General features: G+C 44.4%; 2 protein-coding genes across 2 annotated transcripts in view; one reads left to right on the top strand and one right to left on the bottom strand.

The window, feature by feature from the left end:
- The window catches only part of syn3 (synapsin III), a 74,484-nt gene that overhangs the window by 27,335 nt on the left and 26,236 nt on the right, over window positions 1-20,913 (top strand). The gene's annotated exons all lie outside the window — the stretch shown is intronic.
- LOC142932023 (metalloproteinase inhibitor 3) lies at window positions 745-15,232 on the bottom strand. The gene is made up of 5 exons (XM_076076214.1): window positions 15,103-15,232; window positions 6,471-6,553; window positions 5,142-5,253; window positions 3,232-3,353; window positions 745-942 (listed from the first exon to the last, which is right to left on the bottom strand). The coding sequence occupies exons 1-5, from the start codon at window positions 15,230-15,232 to the stop codon at window positions 745-747; spliced, it is 645 nt and encodes a 214-aa protein (XP_075932329.1).

Below are 20,913 nucleotides of genomic sequence, written 5' to 3' on the forward strand. Positions count from 1 at the left end.
TCAACAGAAAGGGCGTTGTTTGTGATATAACTGCAAAATGAGTTACATTGCAAACATTCAGGTAAGCAGAGAGTCTACCATCCATAAAGACATGTTACAGTAAAAACTGTGAACATAATCAATGTATACTTTACTGTAAAACCATTTTCAAAAAAAATAAATTGAGGCCGAAATAAGAGGTATAATTTTCAGAGATCATACCTCACATTGGCACTCGATCTGTGTTGTTGATGTGTAGAGTCTAATGCTAGCAAGGACAGTTCAGTAGCAACAATGTAACAGCTTTACATCTCAAATGTACACATCGACCATTGGCTGCTCTTTCATATAGCTTTCTCGATGCACAAAATTACCATAATACTGGGTTAGCAGTAGGCTAACTGCAGGTCGCTAATTAACACCAACGAGGCTTATTGATACTTAGAATTGTGTACAGGTCACTGCTTTTCTTAGAGATTAGTTCTTCAAGGTCCTAAACTTCTTATTGGTCTTATAAATGTCTAACACCACTGAACCCTGAAGAGACCGTTTGGTGCAAGGACAAAAGGTATTGTTTTCTATCAGAAGTGCTACGAAGCAGGCACTGTAATGGATGTGGTCTTTTCTCTGTTTCTTTTTGCCACTTTAAAGAGGCGGCCACCCAGGCAAGTGAGCTTAAAGAGTCCTGTAATTCTCTAGAAGTGATAGGGATGGGACGGAGTCAGGGAGGCGGGCAGTGGATTTTGGGCTAGGGTTCGTTGAAGTTCAGGGGTCGGTGGCATTGATGGTGGTTTTCTCGCGTGTAGCCATGCCCCGGTACCAGCTGCAGTAGCCCTCCTTCTGCTGGATGCAGGCGTAGTGCCGGGACTGGTAGCCGGGGTATCCGAAGTGGGACAGCATGTCCGTCCATAGGCACTCGTTCTTCGAGGTCACGAAGCAGGGCAGGTAGTGGCAGGGCTTAATCTACAGAGACAGAGGCAAAACTAAAGATGGAGCAGGAAACACAACTGGATACTAGCCACAACTACTGTAAACTCACTGTGTTTACTTTACTCAAATAGTCATACCTCCCTTCTTACTGTAATAATATACTCCTAGTATATTTTTGAAACTCAACCCCACCCTTCCCTCACTGTTGTTTGTTTTCTTGGCGTGTCTCTCTAATATGACCTCCTACCTTCATACTTTAAAAATGAAGATGGGTTAGAATAGTTTTCCACTTTGGGAAATATTTTTATATGATTTGTTAGTGAGAGTTGGATAAGAATATTGACTCTAGTGCCTGTACACTAAATATGAAGCTAGAGACAGCCGGCAATTAGCTTAGCTAGCATAAAGATTGGAAACATCAACGTTTTTCCAAAGCTTACAAAAACTCACATTTAGCATTTCTCAATCACTAATAAAGTTTAATCTTGTTTAACGTGTTTAGAGCTGGTAGGTGTCTCTTTTTTAAAGCTGGATAGAGCCAAGCTAGCTGTTTCTTTCCGCTTACAGGCTAACGCTAAAGTAAGCTAACGGTCTCTTTGCTCTAGCTTAAAATGTATCGTACAGAGGTGAGCGGTATCAATGCAGTCACCTAAATCTCTTTCCTAAATTAGTATACTGTCAAAATGAATGACATTCCTTTAATGTTACCTAACAACGTATCATTATTTATTTACTTGTTGAAGCGAACAGTGATTGGTATCATGTAACTTTAATGACAGTCAGTCTACAGGCTAGAAGTCTGTGCAAAGGCCAAGTAGAATAAGCTTAATGGACCATTAACATATGAAAGAAATCTCACAGTTGTACAAGAGAAATGAGCTTTGAAGAATGACAGTGAGTGTATGATTTGGTTGAAATATAAAAGCGTGAACGTGCACTTGGTGAAACATCCAGAACATGGAATCATTGCTCTATTGCTTTCAGCTTTTGCTTTCAGTCACTTCCTGCAGCAGATTATTAGATGAGGTGTAAAAAGGCATCTTTTTAAATGACAGCAATTGGTTAATAATAAGTGCAAACCCAGTAAGCGTACCCTGGCATCTGGCGTGTGAAATGAATGTCAGCCATCTTCCTGAAGCGGTGATGTTTTTGTAGTTTTCGTAATGATTCAATTAGATTTTACTCGGCGTCTCTCGTGCGTCACACCTGCAGGTGCTCGCACAAAAAGAAGCTTGACGGATGAATGTACGCCGTGAATTGACAGGAAGAGTCGCATAACCACTCGGGGAGGTGATGAACGGAAACGCGGTGTTTAGCGACAGCGAAACGGAGTCATCAGCTGCACTTATCTGAATGAGCCAGCAAATTCAATTAGAAAGTTAGAGGGCACGCTTCTCATTTTGGGGTGTTTTTGTTAGTCAAGCCTGGAGAGTGTGTCCTCCACGGTTCACATACGTTTGACGTGACTTCCGGGTTTGAGTGGTTTTAATGATGTGTGCAGAATTACTTTGTAACCGGTGCGACACGCTTCCTGCATTCCAGCGCAGTACATCATCATCATGTCGAGGAATGCGGAGGCCGACGGAACGCGTTTTTAATAAGTGCGATCATGTTTACGCCCTGGCTGTGCTTACCGACTCTCAGGCTGAGGTCTCAGTTGATCGATGGACTTCACCGGATGCCTCTGGGCTGCTGCCATGTACGCTCCGAGCACAGTTTACAGGCGCCGGCCCGCACTGGGAACAAACAGGTCTCTCTGCTAATCCACTTATACTGATGGGGCCCCGATGGAGTTAGCAGATGTCCTGGACACTGCTGTACAGTAGGACGTTTACGAGGCAGGTCGACAGCTGCACAGCGACAGGCTGCATGTTGTGAGTCGCATACAAAAACGGGAATGAAGACTTGAGCTGGTTCCAGAGCTGTTACTTAACAACTCCCAGTGAAACTTGTTTTCTCTCTGTTTCGGCTTCTGCTTAACATCCATGATGAATTATAGTGGAAATTAGGCTCGTGATTCAGCCTCAACAACAACGATGACTGCACAACATCCTCCAAACCGTGAAGGTCGTTTCAAGTATGAGTAAATGGGTTTTGCATGAGAAGTGGAACAGTAGCATTAATGAGCCCAAATTGGTTTGACCCTTCAAATACAAAGGGTACTTCTGTTAGAAGCATTTCCTTCCTTCTGTAATCATTAATAAGCACCCACGTGGCCTTTTATAGAAGTCACAGCGGTTTTATGTTTAGTTTTAGTAGTGAAATGGAGGAGCAGTGAGCTTTAGCCCCTCCTCCTCCCTCATCTTTCTGGTTTCCACTCACCCTGCAGTTGCAGCCCAGCTGGTAGCGATGGTTGATGCCCTTCTTCTGGGCCAATGAGAGGCGCTCCCACCGCTCGTTGAAGTTGCACAGCCCCGTGTAGACCTTGCCATCGTACACTCGACCTGTAGATGAAAACAGTGGAGGGAACGGGTCAACGCGTTGAGTCACGTGCCAATCAATCCAACGGTCGCTGAGATATTTCAGTTCGGACCCAACTGTTGCCGGTATCTCATTTTGCTATTTGTCTAATTTCATAATCCTGCTCATGTAACGCAGGATAATACAAACATACCGCTCAAGCAATCAAACTTGTTTATCTTTGGTAAAACAATCTCACACAGTAAGCCCCACACTAAACCAACACCCCTATTTCTGAATATCAAAAGGTCAGACATCTATTTTTAGCGCCGGACCGTTTGCGGCTTACCGACTCATGAGACAGGTGCACCGCGGCGACCTGCGACACCCTCAGGAACATCGTGAATTGTCACCATACGTCTCCTTCACCGTGTTGTCACCACGCGGGAATTTGACAGCTCACAAATATGTGCTTCTTTCGACCCCTCCCCCTCTGCCTGTATCTGTATCCCCTGCACTGGGATTACTGGAGTCACTAGCAGGTTTATTACATAGTGTTGAGTGTGTGGCATGACTCAAATACTAATAACTACCAGAGCACTCGAGGCTCAATCAAAAGAGAGCCAAGCAGCTCGTCTCATAGGCCCTGATGCCTATTGCCGGTAATGCGGTCTTGATTGTATGCAGGGACTTATTATAGAACCTTGAGAGCAGCGACGGTGATGTCACTCGCACCCGGACTCGGGTAAACAGAGCCACCGCTGCCCGGCAACGCCGGCTCGTTCGCTTGCACTGTGGGGTGCAGTTACAGTATTTACAGGTCGGGATGTAGCGACAGCTATATACGCCAAGCACCGCAGGGTCCAAAGTAAACTGCACCTCCGTTGGAAATAGCAACTCATAAAAAGCTTGTGCTGGAAAACGCCGGTCGCTTCCTGTTGGCTGTTGATGACAAGTTGTGAGAGAATTGCTTTCTGCTGTTTCTGGCCTGCAACGTTGAGGGAAATGAGTTTGTTGTTGTTTTTTAAAGGGCCCCTGCTTTGCCTGCTTGCACAGTGGCAAATGGAAAGGTATAAATAGTGGGAAAGTTTGTGTCACAGGACAATTGAAGAAGTCCCTGGAGAGGAGTGAGGGAGTACGTCAGACCAAACCGATCTGAAATACCAGATAAAACAAGTTTTCTATATATTTATTTTCAAATATTCCAAACCCAAAGGCATCTCATTAGTAGCTATTTCACCTTTCATAAATGCTGCAGAAGCGTACACGGACAGTGAAAAAGATTTGTGTCCTTACGTTTTGGCAACACATCTCAGGTACAATATTTAAAACGTACTTATTAAGCTTTGCACAGAGCTTTCAACCATATCCCATGGACTTCTTCTGTGAATGGGACTTGCTTGGGTGTCATCCTGTTATCACGTGAATGCAGTTCTCTACTTAGCTCACGTGATGACGCCTTAAGGACATCAAGGAAAAATGGTTGGAAAGCTCCTGGAAAAGCTAAGTAAGTGATCCTCGAGTTTAGAATATTTAACCACGGACAGTTTGGCCTTTTAAAAATAAGCTGTGGTTGACACACTCAAGCTTAATTAAAGTTGGCACTCCAGATATTTTGTATTCCAGTTCTAAATAGTTTGGAGACTTGGGAAAGACAGATTAAAAAAAAGAACGGTCAAAATCAAAGCAACAGATGCCGTTATATTCTGACTTTTGGACCAGTGTGGTTCAAGCTCGAAAAAGACAGAATCCTACACTTCCCATAATGCAACTTGATGGTTGGTTAAAAAACCCTCTTTGACCTTTCGACCCCTGTCGGCCATTGAGCTTACCTGTGATCAGGTACTGGTACTTGTTGATGTCAAACTTCACACCGCACAAACTCTCCGAGGCGTCCGTGTAAATGTGCTGCACGTGCTGCACTTTGTCGAATCCTTTGTACATCTGCAACGACACGAGAAGCAGCGCTGGCGTTAAAAACCAGAATTAAACAACTCTTCACATACATTTTCAGGAATGAAAACAGTACGCTGGCTTTATCAGATCACGTTTCTTGAGGAATGCCTCTCGGGAGAAGGAGTGTTGGGTTCTGCCCTTAACTAAATCACAGATAACATGACTGTTTTGTAATGTTCTTCCACTTTGATGCTGCTTGGGCAAGGGCATTGCCAAACCATGGACATCAGCTCCTTCTATTTATCCCGGGTATGCAGAGCCAACAGTCAGTGTTTGCCCTGAGAACTGTTGTGGTTTTTTTATCAGTGTAATTTATTTGTCTGGGAACAACAGGAAATCCCTGTTTACACGCGTCGCCCCCAGAAAAACAGAGCAAACATTTACTAAAGCCTGAAACTGTGGAGGTTTTAGGAAAGCCGAAGGCATTTGTCTCACAGGACTTGTTGAAATTTGGAGGGAATCGCATGCTATGACAAGGAAAACCACTGTTTGCAGTACAAACCAGCAGACTGTAATACAAATAAATAAACCAAGAGGTGCAAAGGTCGCCTCTAATTCCTGGGGGTAATCCTAACAGTGATGATTGGTGTGCTTCGTTAACAAGAGGCCACTTAATGCTTTTGTACAAACTGGGATTGTACTGACGCAGTGCACGACTCTGTTGAAATGTTTACACTCGGAGCGAGGAGTTTGGTTGAGTTGTAATGCCCATAAGCCCGCTAATCCTCCGGCCTGGCTCCTGTCTGAGCAGCAGGCCGATGTCAGCATCTGTCAGAAATATGCAGCGTTATGTAAGAATATAGAGGAAGTGAAGAGCAGGCTTTCATGCCAAGTATCCCAAACTGCTTTTCAGCTGTCACAAGGCGGCTGAGTGGGTGGAGAGGCAGTCAGTGTATTTCATTTTAAGGGTATTCTTAAATGAAAGAAACAAGTTTGTTTTTGTGTTAAAAACACTTTCTATGCAACGACCTCGTGCTTCCAATCAGAATCCAGGGTTATATAAAGCAGAGAATTTGTCACGTGGGGTCGTTGAGCATGACATCGCAAACTCTTTCTGAAGCTTTTGCAATATGTTCCCTTAAGAAAAGAAAAAATATTCCAGCATGTCCAATCTGAGCATTCTGCTATATAGACAACAAGCATGTTCACTCCGCTAGTAAAAAAAGACAGAAATTTAGTTAGTTAGTTGATGTTGACACGCTCACCTTCATTTGCTTGACTGTGTAGCGCATCGTTCCAAAAGGTCCATCTCTCAGAAGCTTCTTGCCCACGACTTTAGCGCGAATCACTGTGAAGAGAGGAGACGGACGTCAGACATCACTTTGAAATGGTTTGGACAAACTGTCACATTCCTCCAACATGTAACCATCCAATCCATCAAATAGCACTCTGCCTCGGCCAGTAGGAGGCATTAGAAAACCCATTATAAAGACCATTTCAGGACCGTTTGGCACCACAGTTAATCCGTTTATCCGATTTTCTGCATTGCTGCTGTTTGCCAAGGAAGGCCAATGGGAAACAAACCGCTACAGAGACTTTTGAGTTTGACACAGAAATTAGAGGGAAAGAGGCCTCGTCCATGTAGCAGGGCTTCATTCTCACTGCTGGTGTGTGGGATAAGTGCTCATACTGCTAAAGGTGGAACTTGTAGCAACCACAGGACACTTTTTGAACCTTGGTTTTGATTTTGTAGCTGTAGTTATTCAGATCAGAATTGGCAAAATGACTCCAATCACATTAAAAACACCAGGGTCACATGGGGGGGGGGGGGGGGGGGGGGGGGGGGGGGCACTGTGTGTCTCCTGTTTCCTTCTATATTGGGATCAGGCCTGGAAAAAGATATTATCGGTGTGCCGGACCCTCATGTAAACGTCTGTGAGGTGAAAACGCTCAGTTGTGACTATGATTTGTTGTCTTTCCCTCGTGCTGGAGTAAAGGGGCTTATTGTGAAAGGCCAGGGAGCTGGGAGTGTAGAAATGAGGGATAATTTGAGCCGGTGAATACGAGTCTAACCAGAGCTGCGGGCCCTGCATATAGGCAGTCTCTCCTCTGTGAAGTTCACCTGCTGCCCACAGCCGACCGGCCGCAGACACAACTAACACTGGCCATGTTTGTTATCTTCTCCCGGTGGAATTTCCTTAAGACATTCTTCAGGGGCTCACATTCCCCAGAAAGGAAAAAACTAAAAATGCGGAGCCTTTCGTTCTTTTCCTGAAGAAAGAAATGAGGCGTGTGGCATGTTCTGTTTGTCTAGCTGTCCTACTTCCAGGCAAGTGGGAATGGGTATAAAAATAAAACTCAAACAGGAAGCAGTTACAGCACGGCCACCCAAAATTGGTGACCACACATTTATTTTGGACATGAAGACCCCAGTTTGAACTAAGTGTTTATTTAAACAACCTCAGAAAAACATATTTCAAGCCAGTACGAACTAATCTAAAGAATATGGCCACCCTGCAGTTTAGGAAATAGAAATATAATGTACTATTTGGTTCATTTATTTCAGTGTATTTGAGGAATCTTTCTGATCATGATCAGGATAGTTCTTTTCAAGTTGTCGTTGACAAAAGGACTCTGTGAGGCAGTACTGGGGTGCTTTGAGCTAAATGCTAACGTGAGCGTGCAATGACAATGCTAGCATGTTGATGTTCAGCAGGTAATGTTTACCATGGTCTCCATCTTAGTTTAGGTGTTAGCATGCAAACATTAGCTAACAAGCACTAAACACAAAGTTCGTCGCAGTGTTGGACTAGGAGAAATTTAGACTTAAAGATGCCGATAGTTGGCTAGAAGTCAGGAGATCACTAAAGCAATTATAATGCATCCTCTGAAGACCACGAATGTCTCCATGAAAGTTTCATGGCAATCCTTCGAATGATTCTTAATATATTTAGCTGAAAACCGCAACTGTCAACTCACGGTGGCGCTGGACAAAAAGTCCGGGGATCACCGAAGCCATCGGGATTCATCCTCTGGGGATCATGAATATCTGCACTAAATTTCATGACAATCTACCTATTTGTGTGGACCAAAGTGGTGGACGGACTAACTGACACTGCTAGTCTTACTAATTATCATATTGTTGTAGTTAGGGTTAACTTCACCTGTTAGCGCGTCAGCCACGCGAGGCAGTAAAGGCACCACAAGTTAGAGCAACGTCGATTCTACAAAGTACCCACGGGTAAATGGCTCTTCAGAATATCCACCATGCATGAAACACGCTGCAATACAAAATGGAAAAATCTTTCAAACGGCCATGTGAGGCAACACACGAGGCAGATCACAGAGGAGATTGTTTTTCAACTGTCGACATTGTGTTTTAACCGACTGACTTCCACCGACAGCTTCACGATAAATCACACAACCAAGGCAAGCATTTCAGAGCCCCCCGCTTGCCCTTTCACAGGAACCTGCTGCAGAACATTTTGATCCATTAATCTGTCAACTCTTCTAATATGAGCCTGAGAGCGCCACTGCCTGACGGACCTCTGCTAAACGTACCCAAATGCAGTTTGACAGACGTTTGCCGCTGCAATTACAGAGGAAGCGGGGCACAATTACGGAGGAATGTGCAGATATAACGGGATACTTTTGCCTCTGTTAAACACACTGCTGCCGTTATTTTCGAGCCTCACCACCCCCCGAAACCTAGTTTCCTCCTCTGCCCTGACCTCAAGAGCAACCCTCAGGAGAAACAAGTGTTTGAACGGCCACAGGTCAGCTGCTTTCACATCCAGATAGGTCCCCTCTTGTTGGACGGCAGCCACTAATTGGCCAGTGATGGTGCCATCACCCAGAGGAATGTGTGAAGGGCCTCAGCTGCTGCAGAGACAGGACTGGTGTCATTCCTCTGCAGTGACCCCCTCCCTCACCGCCTCACAGTTCAGCAGTTATATTTACGTACAGCCACTACGTTACAAGTGTTTATATAACCCACTTTCCCACAACTGGTTACTATAGACGTACTGTGTAGAAATCAGTTTCTACCTTCTAAACTCTTTTTACATACAACTTTAACTTCCTGTACAGTTACCTCATGAGTGTGTGTGTGTGTGTGTGTGTGTGTGTGTGTGTGTGTGTGTATGTATGTATGTATGTATGTATGTATGTATGTATATATATATATATATATATATATATATATATATATATATATATATATATATATATATATATATATATATATATATATATATATATATATATATATATATATATATATATATATATATATATATATATATATATATATATATATATATATATCTACTCTTATTGAACCAATACTAAAACCACAGGCGATGCATATTCAAGCAGAAACATTGATTAGTTGTGTACTGCTGTAACTGTTTGACGCTTCACAAGTATTATGACATTCAAGATGTGTAAATTAATCATTTAATACTGATTATTTACCATCATTGACAGTACTGATAATGGTTAATAAGGTGATTTCGACAGGATATAAAGGCAACTGAAGTGCTTATATTTGCAGCCTTATTTGGCTGAACTTTCCAGACACCATGAATCTTAAATTTTCATTTAAATTTGAATACCATTTGTGCAGTAAATATATAATAAATACACGTTAATAAATCTCTAATATATGATCTAGCCGAGATGTCCATCAGCCTCTCTATACTGTCGTGTAAAGAGGCTCTCTCCCTCTTGCTTGCTAAACATGAGGAATTACAGGCCAGGGCCGTGACGCACAAGTATTCATCTTCTGCAGAGGATCTGACATACATTTTCAAGTGTGGGAGGCTTTTCGTGATAAGAGAGGTAACCAGGGTCTGACAGGAAACAAAGTGAATCCATTTCTCCCTCAGTATCTCTTGCCGAAAGCAGGGGATTACACAAGCGTGAAATGCCAATGTGAAATCTTAAGGTGAGCATGTAATTCAGTTAAACATTTATTTCAGCCTACGTACAATGTGGCAAACTGCAGGCATGACAAGAATAGGGTTGCTCATTCGTGTGTGTGTGTGTGTGTGTGTGTGTGTGTTCGGGGAGGCGTGTGGGAGGAAGAGGAATTCTCAAGACGACACACCACCACGCTCGAAAAATAAACAGTGAAACTGAAGCCGCTGTAACGCTGGAGCATCGCGCCCCTAACGTCCTCTTACCGGTCGGCAAAATGCAAAGGCAGCCTATGAAGTATGAGCTTTTCTCACTGCGTCTGATGCCCGATGATTACCAGGTTTCAACGAGGCGACAAAGTGCTCCCGTTGGATTGAGCCATGGGAATCTCTAAAGCATGTAGTCATTGGTATCCAAATGTGATGCCAGCTGACCTCAAAAACAACAAAGCCCTGTCTCCAAATTAGATTGTAAAAGAGAGTCACGGCCGACACCAACCTGGACAGTTAGTCCGACGTTATCTGGGCGCGCTTGCTAACACGTTTCCTGCTTTTCATATCTCTCTCTCTCTTTTTCTTCACATTCGCTCACCTCTTCTGTCTCTTTCTCGCCGGCTGCCTTTAGACTAGCTGGTCAGATGATTACCGAACCGTAAAGTCCTGTTTGTAGTTCGATCAGCTGCTCCCATTTGTAAAAGTCTGTCGTCACAAAGGTGACATTCTGGAGATAAATATAATTTATTACAATTGTTGCAAGGTCGATAAGGGCAACATTAGTCAATGCTCCCTTTACAGCCAGCATAACTGAAGGTGAATAAATCATTGGCGTGTGGTGCAATAGTGGTTGTCTCAAGAGTGTGCGCTGGGCTGATGTCCGCCCCCCTCCCCCCTGTGTGGTCCTCAGAGAAAAGGGCGGGATGGACTGGACATTTGATACGCCTGGCTCATGGGACGAACATCGCAGGCTGGAACGGAATCCAGAACCTTTTGACATCGCGTCGTATTTTAGCTCACTTTTTGGGAAAGCTACAGATCCAAGCTCACATAACGCCTGTCACAACAGGAGTCCTGGCTTCACTCAGGTTATCCTCTGACACCTGTTGACCTGCAGTTGAGGAGGGAGTCGTGATTTAACTAACCGCCTCTCATGAGTGGAAGGAGGTGGAGGGCGTACTGGTACCGGGAGAGCGCCGTCGCAAAGCCCCAGGCCAGGTCGCTCTTAACCCGCTACGCAGCACAAAGCTGCTCTGTGCTGCACAGAAATACCCACGGCAGGGCGGGATCCGGGTCTCTTGATGTCCTGATCCTCCATCCCAAACCCAGCATACACGCATATCGCGCTAATCCCCGGCAACTGACCTGGTTCGCGGCGCAAGCACGTAAAGGTTTGCCCTGTCACCCCGAGCACTCGGGAACTAGCGCCCTTTACAGAGCGATATTAAATCTCCGGGGTCAGAGTTTACTGCCGGGCCTCTAATCTTGCTTTTCGGAGGGCTTTGGAAAAACAAGCCCTGCTCACTTCTGCTTGTGAATGGGCTGCTTCAACGCAGCGGCCTAATAGCAGCAAACAAGTCCTCCACCTCATTGCCCGGTGCCCAGGTATGTTAGCGGCAAGACTGACGGGATATCTCTCACTTAATCAGAACGGAGATAAGCTGGCCAATTGCACTGTGGGATATTTTTATACTGGAGTGTGATTAGCAAGGACTCAAACGGTAGTTAACAAAATTCACTCAAAATGCATTCCAATGTCTCTTTAACATTCCACCATCAGAATGAAGGGAAAGCAAGACAGACCCCCCCTCTTCAATATTTCTATTTAAATGTGTCAAATGAAGAGAGACAGACTCCAATAACCCAATTGCCAACCCTTTAACCTAATTGTGATTCATCCAGTGGAGTGCGTGCGGGTGATTATGGGTCAGGGCCAAGAAAACAAGAGCTTTGAACTAAACTACGGGTCTTAAATTGGGAAGATTCAGGCCTATCGCCTTTGATGTCGACAGTGAGAATTACAGGGTTTCTCCCTCGCCGCATTAGCATTCCAACCCCGTACTTCTCTCTCTGTTTGAACCGGGCTTCGTGACACAAGCGGAAGCGGAGGTTTTAGCTTAAGGTGATAGAAATAGGATAGACGTTACATTAAAGAATGAACCAGGATTGGAGGATCACATTGTGTTATTTTACAGCGTATTCTGTACACATTCACATGATACCTCTGAACTGATGCTTTGACTTGCATTAACATTGGACCGGACATGTTACCTTTATTTTTAGCCATACGTGGAAAAAAAGACAATAAAAGCGGAAGTTGGATCATTCAGGCTTCCTTCACACGGCTTGAAAATCTGGATTTTGTTTATTCCAATTAAGGAAGTCCAAGAAAAAGTCAATTTTAACCCAGATTAGTGAAAGTTACTGGCTGTGACCTTTGCATCCAACCAGTGTTTCTGAGGACCGAGGGGCAAGATGGTCCGCGTACATTCAAAGCACACCTCGAGCTAAGCAGAGACCTTGGAAATGGGATTTGTGGGGCTCACGACTGATCACTGCGCCCATTGAAGTCAGTCCCAGATTTTCAGTGGGTGCCAACACCACGAGCTATATCTGAAAGACTGTGAAAGGCTTCGCATGAGTGAAGACGCTCCCACGGGCCTTGTGGTCATGGTTTACCAAAGAGCAAGAGACATGAAGAGACCCTTTTGGGTCCTGGAGTTGCAATAACTGCCACATTTCACCAGATTCCTCTCATAAAAGAGGGGTTCTGAGAGGTCTAGTAGGCTTAATCTGAAACTCCTCCCCTTTAAGCCCCTTCAGAGGATTCACCAAAGCGTCGTAGCGAGTCCACGTCACCTGCACCTACATAAAACACACTGGTTGGGTCCTTCGAATTTGGGCAAAGAAGCCTTTTCTTGGCTGCGTCTGGAGGAGCCTTTGGACGAGGAAAGCCTTGTAGTGCGGTGATGATGTACTGTGTTTAGTAAATAGGACACTACAATTTGAGGTCATAATTGAAGGAGTAGTTCAATGGTTTTTGGAAAAATGCATATTTGTTCTTTGCCAAGAGTTATATGAGAAGATTGATACCACGCTTATATGTTGACTTTGAAGGAACAGCCTGCAGCCGATTAGCTTAGCTGAGCTCAAGACTGGAAACAATAGCAAACGGCTAGTCCGACTCTGTCTAAAGGTGACAAAATCTGCCTACGAGCACCCCCCAAAGCTTACTAAATAGCCGGTTAGCTTAGCATAAGGATGGAACCAGTTAGCCTGCCACCGTCCAAAGGTGACAAAATGTGCCTACGAGCACCCCCCAAAGCTTATTAAGTAACATGTTGCATCTTAGTTGTTTAATTTGTTCTAAAGCCAAAGTGTCAAAGCTAGATTATTTTCGCCTAGTTTAGCATGAATATCATAGTTACCTTTCAGAATATTATACATTTTGGATTTATCTTGCGAATAAGCAAATTAGTGTTTCCCAAAATATCAAACTATTTATTTTGAGGATACAATGGTACCTGTAAGGATAAGGAATGAGCTTCGGGCATACGTTTAGAAAACATATAATCTTAATGTGATTTTGTAGGTGTATTTAACATGAGAAAGGGATTTTTCCTTTCCCTGTGAGCGTCAATAAGGACTGTGTAATCCATCATTCTCATCTCTACTGGTGACCACTAGTAAATGTAACATCGTTAAAAGTGACGTCAGAGTGTGAGAGTGTGTATAGGGGTTGCTGCAGAAACTAGGACTTCCCTTGTTAGTCGACACAAGACTAACACATGGGCTACACACATGGCTGCAGTGTGTGTGTGCTCAGTTTAGATTGAGAGATTATTGTTTGACAGTGTGTCAGGGTTTTAGAGAGCCTCATGACGGTTTCACGCTTTTAGGTCAAGTGATGAAGCACAACATCAGCCTCAGTCAAAAAGACTGTCAGCTTCTGCCTAATATCAAGGAATGCGTGTGGCTTTAAGTGACGGGGTCGTCGGTCAAAGAAACTCGTGTCTGCTTCCCCTCTAGGAATCAGACGCCCCCCTGTCCCATCTGAGACATTTCATCCCCAAAACTGCATGCAACTCTCGACCCCAAAAACACTCACTCACTCCCCCCCCCCCCCTCCCCCCTCTCTCTCTCTCTGCCCCCACAGGGCAGATCAGATAATCCCAGAGTCCTTACCAGTGTTATCTAAAAACACAGGCCAGTTTGGACTGGTGCTCCAGGCTGAGCCGGATCCCAAGTTCATATTATTCCGGGGAGTCAGAGAAAGCATAACCAGGCAGTAAAACAAGCTATGTAAACCCCCCCCCCCCCCCGTCCGTGTACCAGAGGCCGAGCATATCTGAGTTACAGCCGAGTGGCTGCCCGACAGAGAAATACCAGAGTGTGCAGATAAATAAGCATGATTTAAAACTGTGGATCCTTTCATCAACTGCTGTTAATGCACACCACTCATACTTATTACCCTTTGAGCCACACAAACATGCCTTTATAGCTTGGAAACAAAATACAATAAAATGCAAATTTCATCAATTTGGGGATGGAAAGCGTGGCAACGTTAGGGAACCCTTGACTTAGTGCAACAGCGTCACTTCAAGAAGCATCACTGGCGTACGCCACTGACCACAAACCTTGTTATATTATATTACAATTAAATAATAATAAAAATACAATAGTAATCTGAAAATGGCAGAAGTAGTAGTTGTGGTGTGAACATTTGGTTGAAAGTAAAAAAATAAATAAAAAAGTAGTTAATGACAGATCTTAGTCACAATTTATTTTATTTACTAAAGTTCCTCTATAATCAAAAGGGGGTCTAGCCTGAACGACGTGCATCCAGTAAACTGATCGCAGGTCAGTCCTCTCTCCTGTTGACAGGCAGCACTTTTATCTAAACATCTGCTCTCAGTACCGGGGTTAGAATAATAAAAGAGGCTCGTTAACAGCGGTAAAATGGTCGATGTGACCCGTCACCTACCTATGTCGGAGTTGCAGAAGGCGTCCTGCGGGTGCGACAGAGCGCACGAGCAGCCCTCCGTCAGCTGGTTAACCTGCAGGCTGCCGAAGACAAACAGCAGGCTGATCAGGTGCTGGTACACCGACTGCATTTTTTCTCTCCAAACTTTTCCACTCGATTAAAGCGTACGGGGTCCGGCTGGGCTGCGTGTAATGTCCAAGTCTCTGCTCTGGTCGTCGGCTGCGTTCTCTGCTCGCTCGTGCGTTTGCTGCCCTGGTCCCGGAGAGGCGCACCAGCCGTACATATAGCGCGCCCGGAGAGCTCGCGTTCACGCCCCCTCTCCACCTCTGCAGCTCGCGGGCGGGAGCGGCCAATCAGCGGCCGGTGATGCCATTAGGAGTTACAGACACCAGGCACGATGACATACTGGAACTTTACTCTTATTTTCCCAGACTGACACCGAAAAAAAGAAATAGGTGCACAGAAAAATAAAATAGGATTGGCGAGCGGATGTTTGTGCATATTTGGAGTTCACCATGCTTTTTCTTGTTGTACGGAAAATGGTTATTAGAATGGTTTGAAGTACAGGAAACTTAAATGATGTATGGAAACAATAATAATGCATATATTTGTCCTCATGCTGCAGTGTAAATAACTAGATTTTTTTTTAATTATTTCATATAAATGATGTAAACTTAACTTACATTTACATTCAATATGATAATAAACTGATATTATAAATGAAGAAATAGGTCACACATACAGTTTCTCATGATAGGATAGAAATGTGTGTAAAGTTGTCCTTTATCTCCAATAGATATATATAATCACATCTGTGCAAAACAAACAAAGTAATACAAAATACTGCCTGTTTTTTGTTTTTTTTCCCTTAACAACATTTTCCTTCTTCTCACTTTTCACCAGAGTCTCACTTAGTCATCCCGCCCACCCCCTGACGCCTCCTTAATTAGTAATACTTAAAGTATATTGAATGCAGTGTGCAGCCAGTCTGCTGCAATCAGGGGCAACAGATGAAGGTTTATCTCTGAACGGTTAGAAACAAGAGCGGTGAAAGCAAACGAAGGCTCCAGTTTAGTTTTTACATGTTTTGGTGTCATTATTGGGATTAAGCAGCTTTTATTTATTTATTTTTCGTTAATCTTCAAAGACATTCAGCCTAAAGTAAAGGCATTTGTGCGAGCGACATGTGGCTCGCTTTTATTCTGAAGATGGATTCACTCCAGTTACTTTCAGGGCACGATCAGTGAAATTAGCCAATTAAAGCCTCTTTTCTCTTCTTCCCGGCTGTTTCCCCAGACCTGAGTGGAGCTGCGTTATCGCTGCAGAGGCTTATCTGCAGAGGCTGAGGGAGCTATTAAGGGTTGACGCTACTCACGGTTACATAACCAAGCTAGAAGTAATCAGGTCGGGGAACTCTGACCCTTAATGTGCCTTCATTAACAGTTATCTCAGTTTAAAGAACCTGCGTGGCCTTTATTTTCTACTTAACATGGCAGTGATTAGATTGTGCTTTAAATGACCGTTTTAAAAGTGAGTTTGAATTAAAAATAAACGTTTTCTCATAATTTCATATCATGAAAATTAACTCATTTATTTGCTACTTAATTCGTCTTTTACAAATAGACATTTTTGCTTGATCTTATGATTAAAAAACAGGATGTATTGTTTTAGACTAGAATGATATGCAGGAAGTGTCATGAATTGTTTCACAGTTTCCATTCACCCTTCACCCGTGACTCAGACTCACATCAAGAATTCATCATCATCCGCTATGTTTTGTTTCTTTCACTATATACACTTTCACTATTACCCAGAAAATAAGCCAGTGTTTGTTCAGCGGTGCGTTCAGGTACGTTACATCGACACATTTCTGCAGTCAGGAACCAACGGGACGACATTTACCATCTGTGGAAATTCAACATCACCATCATGGAAGTTGTGTTTTGTCAGAGGCACGGCCTCATCTTCAGGACCGGGAGCAGGTCAGCAGGTCAGCCTGCCGTTAACCATTGATGATGTCCGGCCAGATATTATTTCAGCCTCCAACCTGAAGTCTGAACTAACAGATTTGTGACATTCCTTAGTCAGACGCTGCGCCGGCATGCGTGACAGGTGGATTTGCATTTTGTTATGCCCAAAAGAGGCGATGAAAGCAGAACAGTTCAGACTCTCAGGAAGTCTCAGGGAAGCTGGGGAGAGAGGGGATTCTCTCGGGACATTGTTTCATAGGACTTAACTCAAACATAAAGAGGTAAAACAGCCCTGCATTCCTAACATTTATCCCAAAGATTACAAGTTGAACCGGCCAAAAGAAGGAAACAGACCTAATATGGCATTACGTAATTGCGTCAATAGATTTAATAGGACGTCCACCCTTCAACACTCATTATTAACACACAGTATTCAGTTACTAACCCTAGTATTACTCTGTTCATTTGATCATTTGGGGGCTAGCTTGTTTGCTGTTTGACCAGGGGTTTGATGGAGGGTGTTTTCAGTTTGGCCCCTGTGTGTTCAGGTGATAGATGGGTCCGGCAGCTATGTGTTACCCTGGGCTGGAGGTGATGGGGGGGGGGGGGTCGGCCTCTACCAAAAGAGGAAACATGAGACTCCTGGTTGCAAAGTTGTCTTATGTACACGTTGTGTTGTTTTAGCTGGCTTGCTAACATTAGCCAGGAGGAAGCCTCGAATCACCAGTCTTCGTTCAGAGTTGGAGGCCGTGTGAACTCTGCGTCTCCACTGTGAGGACGGGACATTTTCTGCAGCGTTGCTTGCAATCAAGTGATTACGTAACTTTTGATAGTCTGTACCAACCAAGACTGAAATATCCCTATCTAAACACAACCCATGTGTGATACAGAAGGTGTGACGTGAATGGCCTCCGTCCGGAGCAGCCTTTCTTCACAGATGTTCGGCTATCACACAGGGAAAAATCCATCATGACATGGACTAAGTCGTACAATCCCAAAGGCAGAAAATAGGCCACAAGCCATTAGAGCCACATACGTAAGTTATGTTTTTGTTGTGTGATTGATTGCCGGTTACATGTTTGGCCCCTTTGGAGTCATCTGGGGATTCTCCTGTGGTAAAGAGGCATAAAGGCCCTCTCTTGAAAATAGAAGTTTCCGAGGCAGGTTGACGGAAAGTGGCTTCAAAATAAAGGCAAACTAAAGCGTGACACTTCATCACAAAATATATCTTGGAAATATATATTATGTGCACGAGTGTATGAAGGAGAATTTTCCTTTTAGAGAGAGCTGCTCACCACATGTGTGTGTGTGTGGGATCAATGTGTCTTGCAGCTGTCCTCACATGATAGGTCGCACCACAGTGAAATAGAGGAGGCCTTCCCCTAAGTCTCAGCCCGACAACAAGGTCACTGTGTTTTGAAACGCTGTGGCGTCGCCAACAAAATCGTGTGCCACTAATTAGCAAAAGTGCGTGCTCTAGTTTAACTTTACTGTCAGAAATGGGACAAGATAAAACGGAGGGGTCGTCTCCAGAACATTCTGGTTATGTGTGTCTCTCACAGCTTGTAACTATGACTTGATCCACGCAACAGGACCCTCCGGAAATGGTGTCGCCGAACTAGGCCAACATACCGTAAAGCGTAATGCGGAGCAAAGTGCAATTATAGAAGAAGAAAAAAAAAAGGCATCTTTTGAGGCAGGCCGTCCGCCGGGGGGGGGCAGACAACAGCATTGTGTACCGGTGGTCTAGAAGGCGTGCGCGGTTCTGGGTGGACAAAAGGAAACAGACCGGGTGACTCAGAGGAAATACCTTTCATCCGACTGACGAGCGGCTGAAGAGACACAGGAAGAGGCGAAACTTGAAGAGATGGCCCCGCCGGGAGCGGCGGTCACCGAGGGACAGCGTCCAGCCTTGACTCACTCGACCCTGTTGCTCAGCCCACATGCCGTTCCAGTTAACTGGGACGGACGGGACGAGCCCCGGCTCTGCAGCTCTGCTTCGAAGGACGACGGCCGGCGAGTGGAAGTCGCATCACAGCAGGAAGAAGACCGTAATTGGACGTTCCCCTCGTCGCGAAGAGCGATGACCTCGGCTCTCGGGTCGCGAGGAGGATTCAGGATGTTGTGGTTTGGCGATGGATCTTTCTACAACTTCTTGGGTGGCTGATTTGACGGAGAGGAAACACCTGTAGTCCACTGAATAGAATACAGACTGCTGCTATTAATATCTCACAAGGTGCTTTTCAACGTGCTCATGGGTGGGATGGTGATGTGACATAATATTACCATGTAGCAGTTGGCTTGGAGCGACGTGACACTAGATACCCCTTAGCAGTCCTTGTTGCTTTCATCTGAACAATGGGGCCCGAATTGTTGGAAGTGAGCTCAAAGCGCAGTATCTGAGAGCTGTCAGTGCGGTGAGATATCGGTTGTTTGACGGGCGCTCTTGTCTCCCGTAGGAAGCGATATCAAGGCCCGGTGGCGCTTTTTTTATTTATATATAAGCCGCTCAGTCCGTCCACTCCACTGAACATTTCAACAGATGCTCACCGGTTTCCAACCCCGACGCCGTCTGTCATCTGAAGTGGAGTTAAGACATCAGAGAAGGAAACACAAACATGGCCCTGACCCATGATCGCGCTCACAATGGGACTCCCCCCTCTGCAATAAAATATGATGAACGGTCAGCAACTTCCTACTCAGCCGGGCCAAATGCAACCACAGCGCTCACTGCTCAGACGCAGGGTCCCCTGTTGTACTCTACTGTACATATTTGGTGTGTGCGCGGTCAGGAAACCCCACAAAATGACTATGTTGTATTACAGCATGAGACACCAAGCCTAACCATAAACACGACGGCATGGAAATAGCTTTGAGGAATTCCTTAAGCTTGAGGGAATGCCTAAACTGGGTCTGATGCAGAGCGCAGTAAAAAGAAAAACGGTTAAAAGCTTCAGTCTTATACTGCTGGTATCCTGCAAACTGAGTCATCATAGCAAGTGAACATGTAAATTATCTTTTTGTTTTTGTTTTATTACACCCAATCTTTGGGCTGACATTATAAACCAAAAGTGACAATGTGGAAATGTTTTGCGCTTTTCACTCAAAAATAAATGTTGTCAGGCGCATGGAGCCAAAGTGAACAGTCCAGTTATAAATCCAGTACTACCCAAGAACACACAGATCAAAAGGAAGCAATTTATTTCACGTCTTGACCATGACATTTGCATAATGTATGTTATGTCTTATTTTGCTAACGTTACATATTTACACAGCTAACAGGCATATTTTGCATTATATAAATGAGTTAGCTATGATGTTCGTGAACCTTAGTCGCCAGATTTCGCGAGAGTGTTGAGAAAGGTCTCGAACAAAGTTCATTTTCTCCGGATATGTCAGAAAATGCAGTTTAGTGCCAGAATGTGGCTTATGAAAAACAGGTTTCATATGTACTTTGGGGACTATGGGGGCAAAAGAACCCAAATCTCCACCCAGCTCTAAGGAGCGCTTTAGTTCAGCTCATCGGTTCGGTTTTATGACCGTTTTGATTCACTACCAGCGTTCACACCAACCTATTTTTCAGCAGAGCCAATCATCTGTTTTAAGTGAACGCCAACTGTCAAATGGCTAATTGCAGCTAGAGCCACAAACAAATCCTTCAGGAGTTGGTGGAGACCAAAACCAAGTTGAAAGGCGCGTGACTAGTGAATCTACATTCGAACATACATGAACATGAACAATTAACTGTGAATATTGCGTTGTGACACCACAATGCTGGCTAGCTACATCCCTCCAGCTAGCACAAGAAACCTACTAGCTTCCTGCAATTGGCAAGCTAACT

The sequence above is a fragment of the Anarhichas minor genome, unplaced genomic scaffold (genome assembly GCF_050575085.1).
Source record: "Anarhichas minor isolate MPS153535 unplaced genomic scaffold, ASM5057508v1 ptg000055l, whole genome shotgun sequence".
Taxonomy (NCBI): domain Eukaryota; kingdom Metazoa; phylum Chordata; class Actinopteri; order Perciformes; family Anarhichadidae; genus Anarhichas; species Anarhichas minor.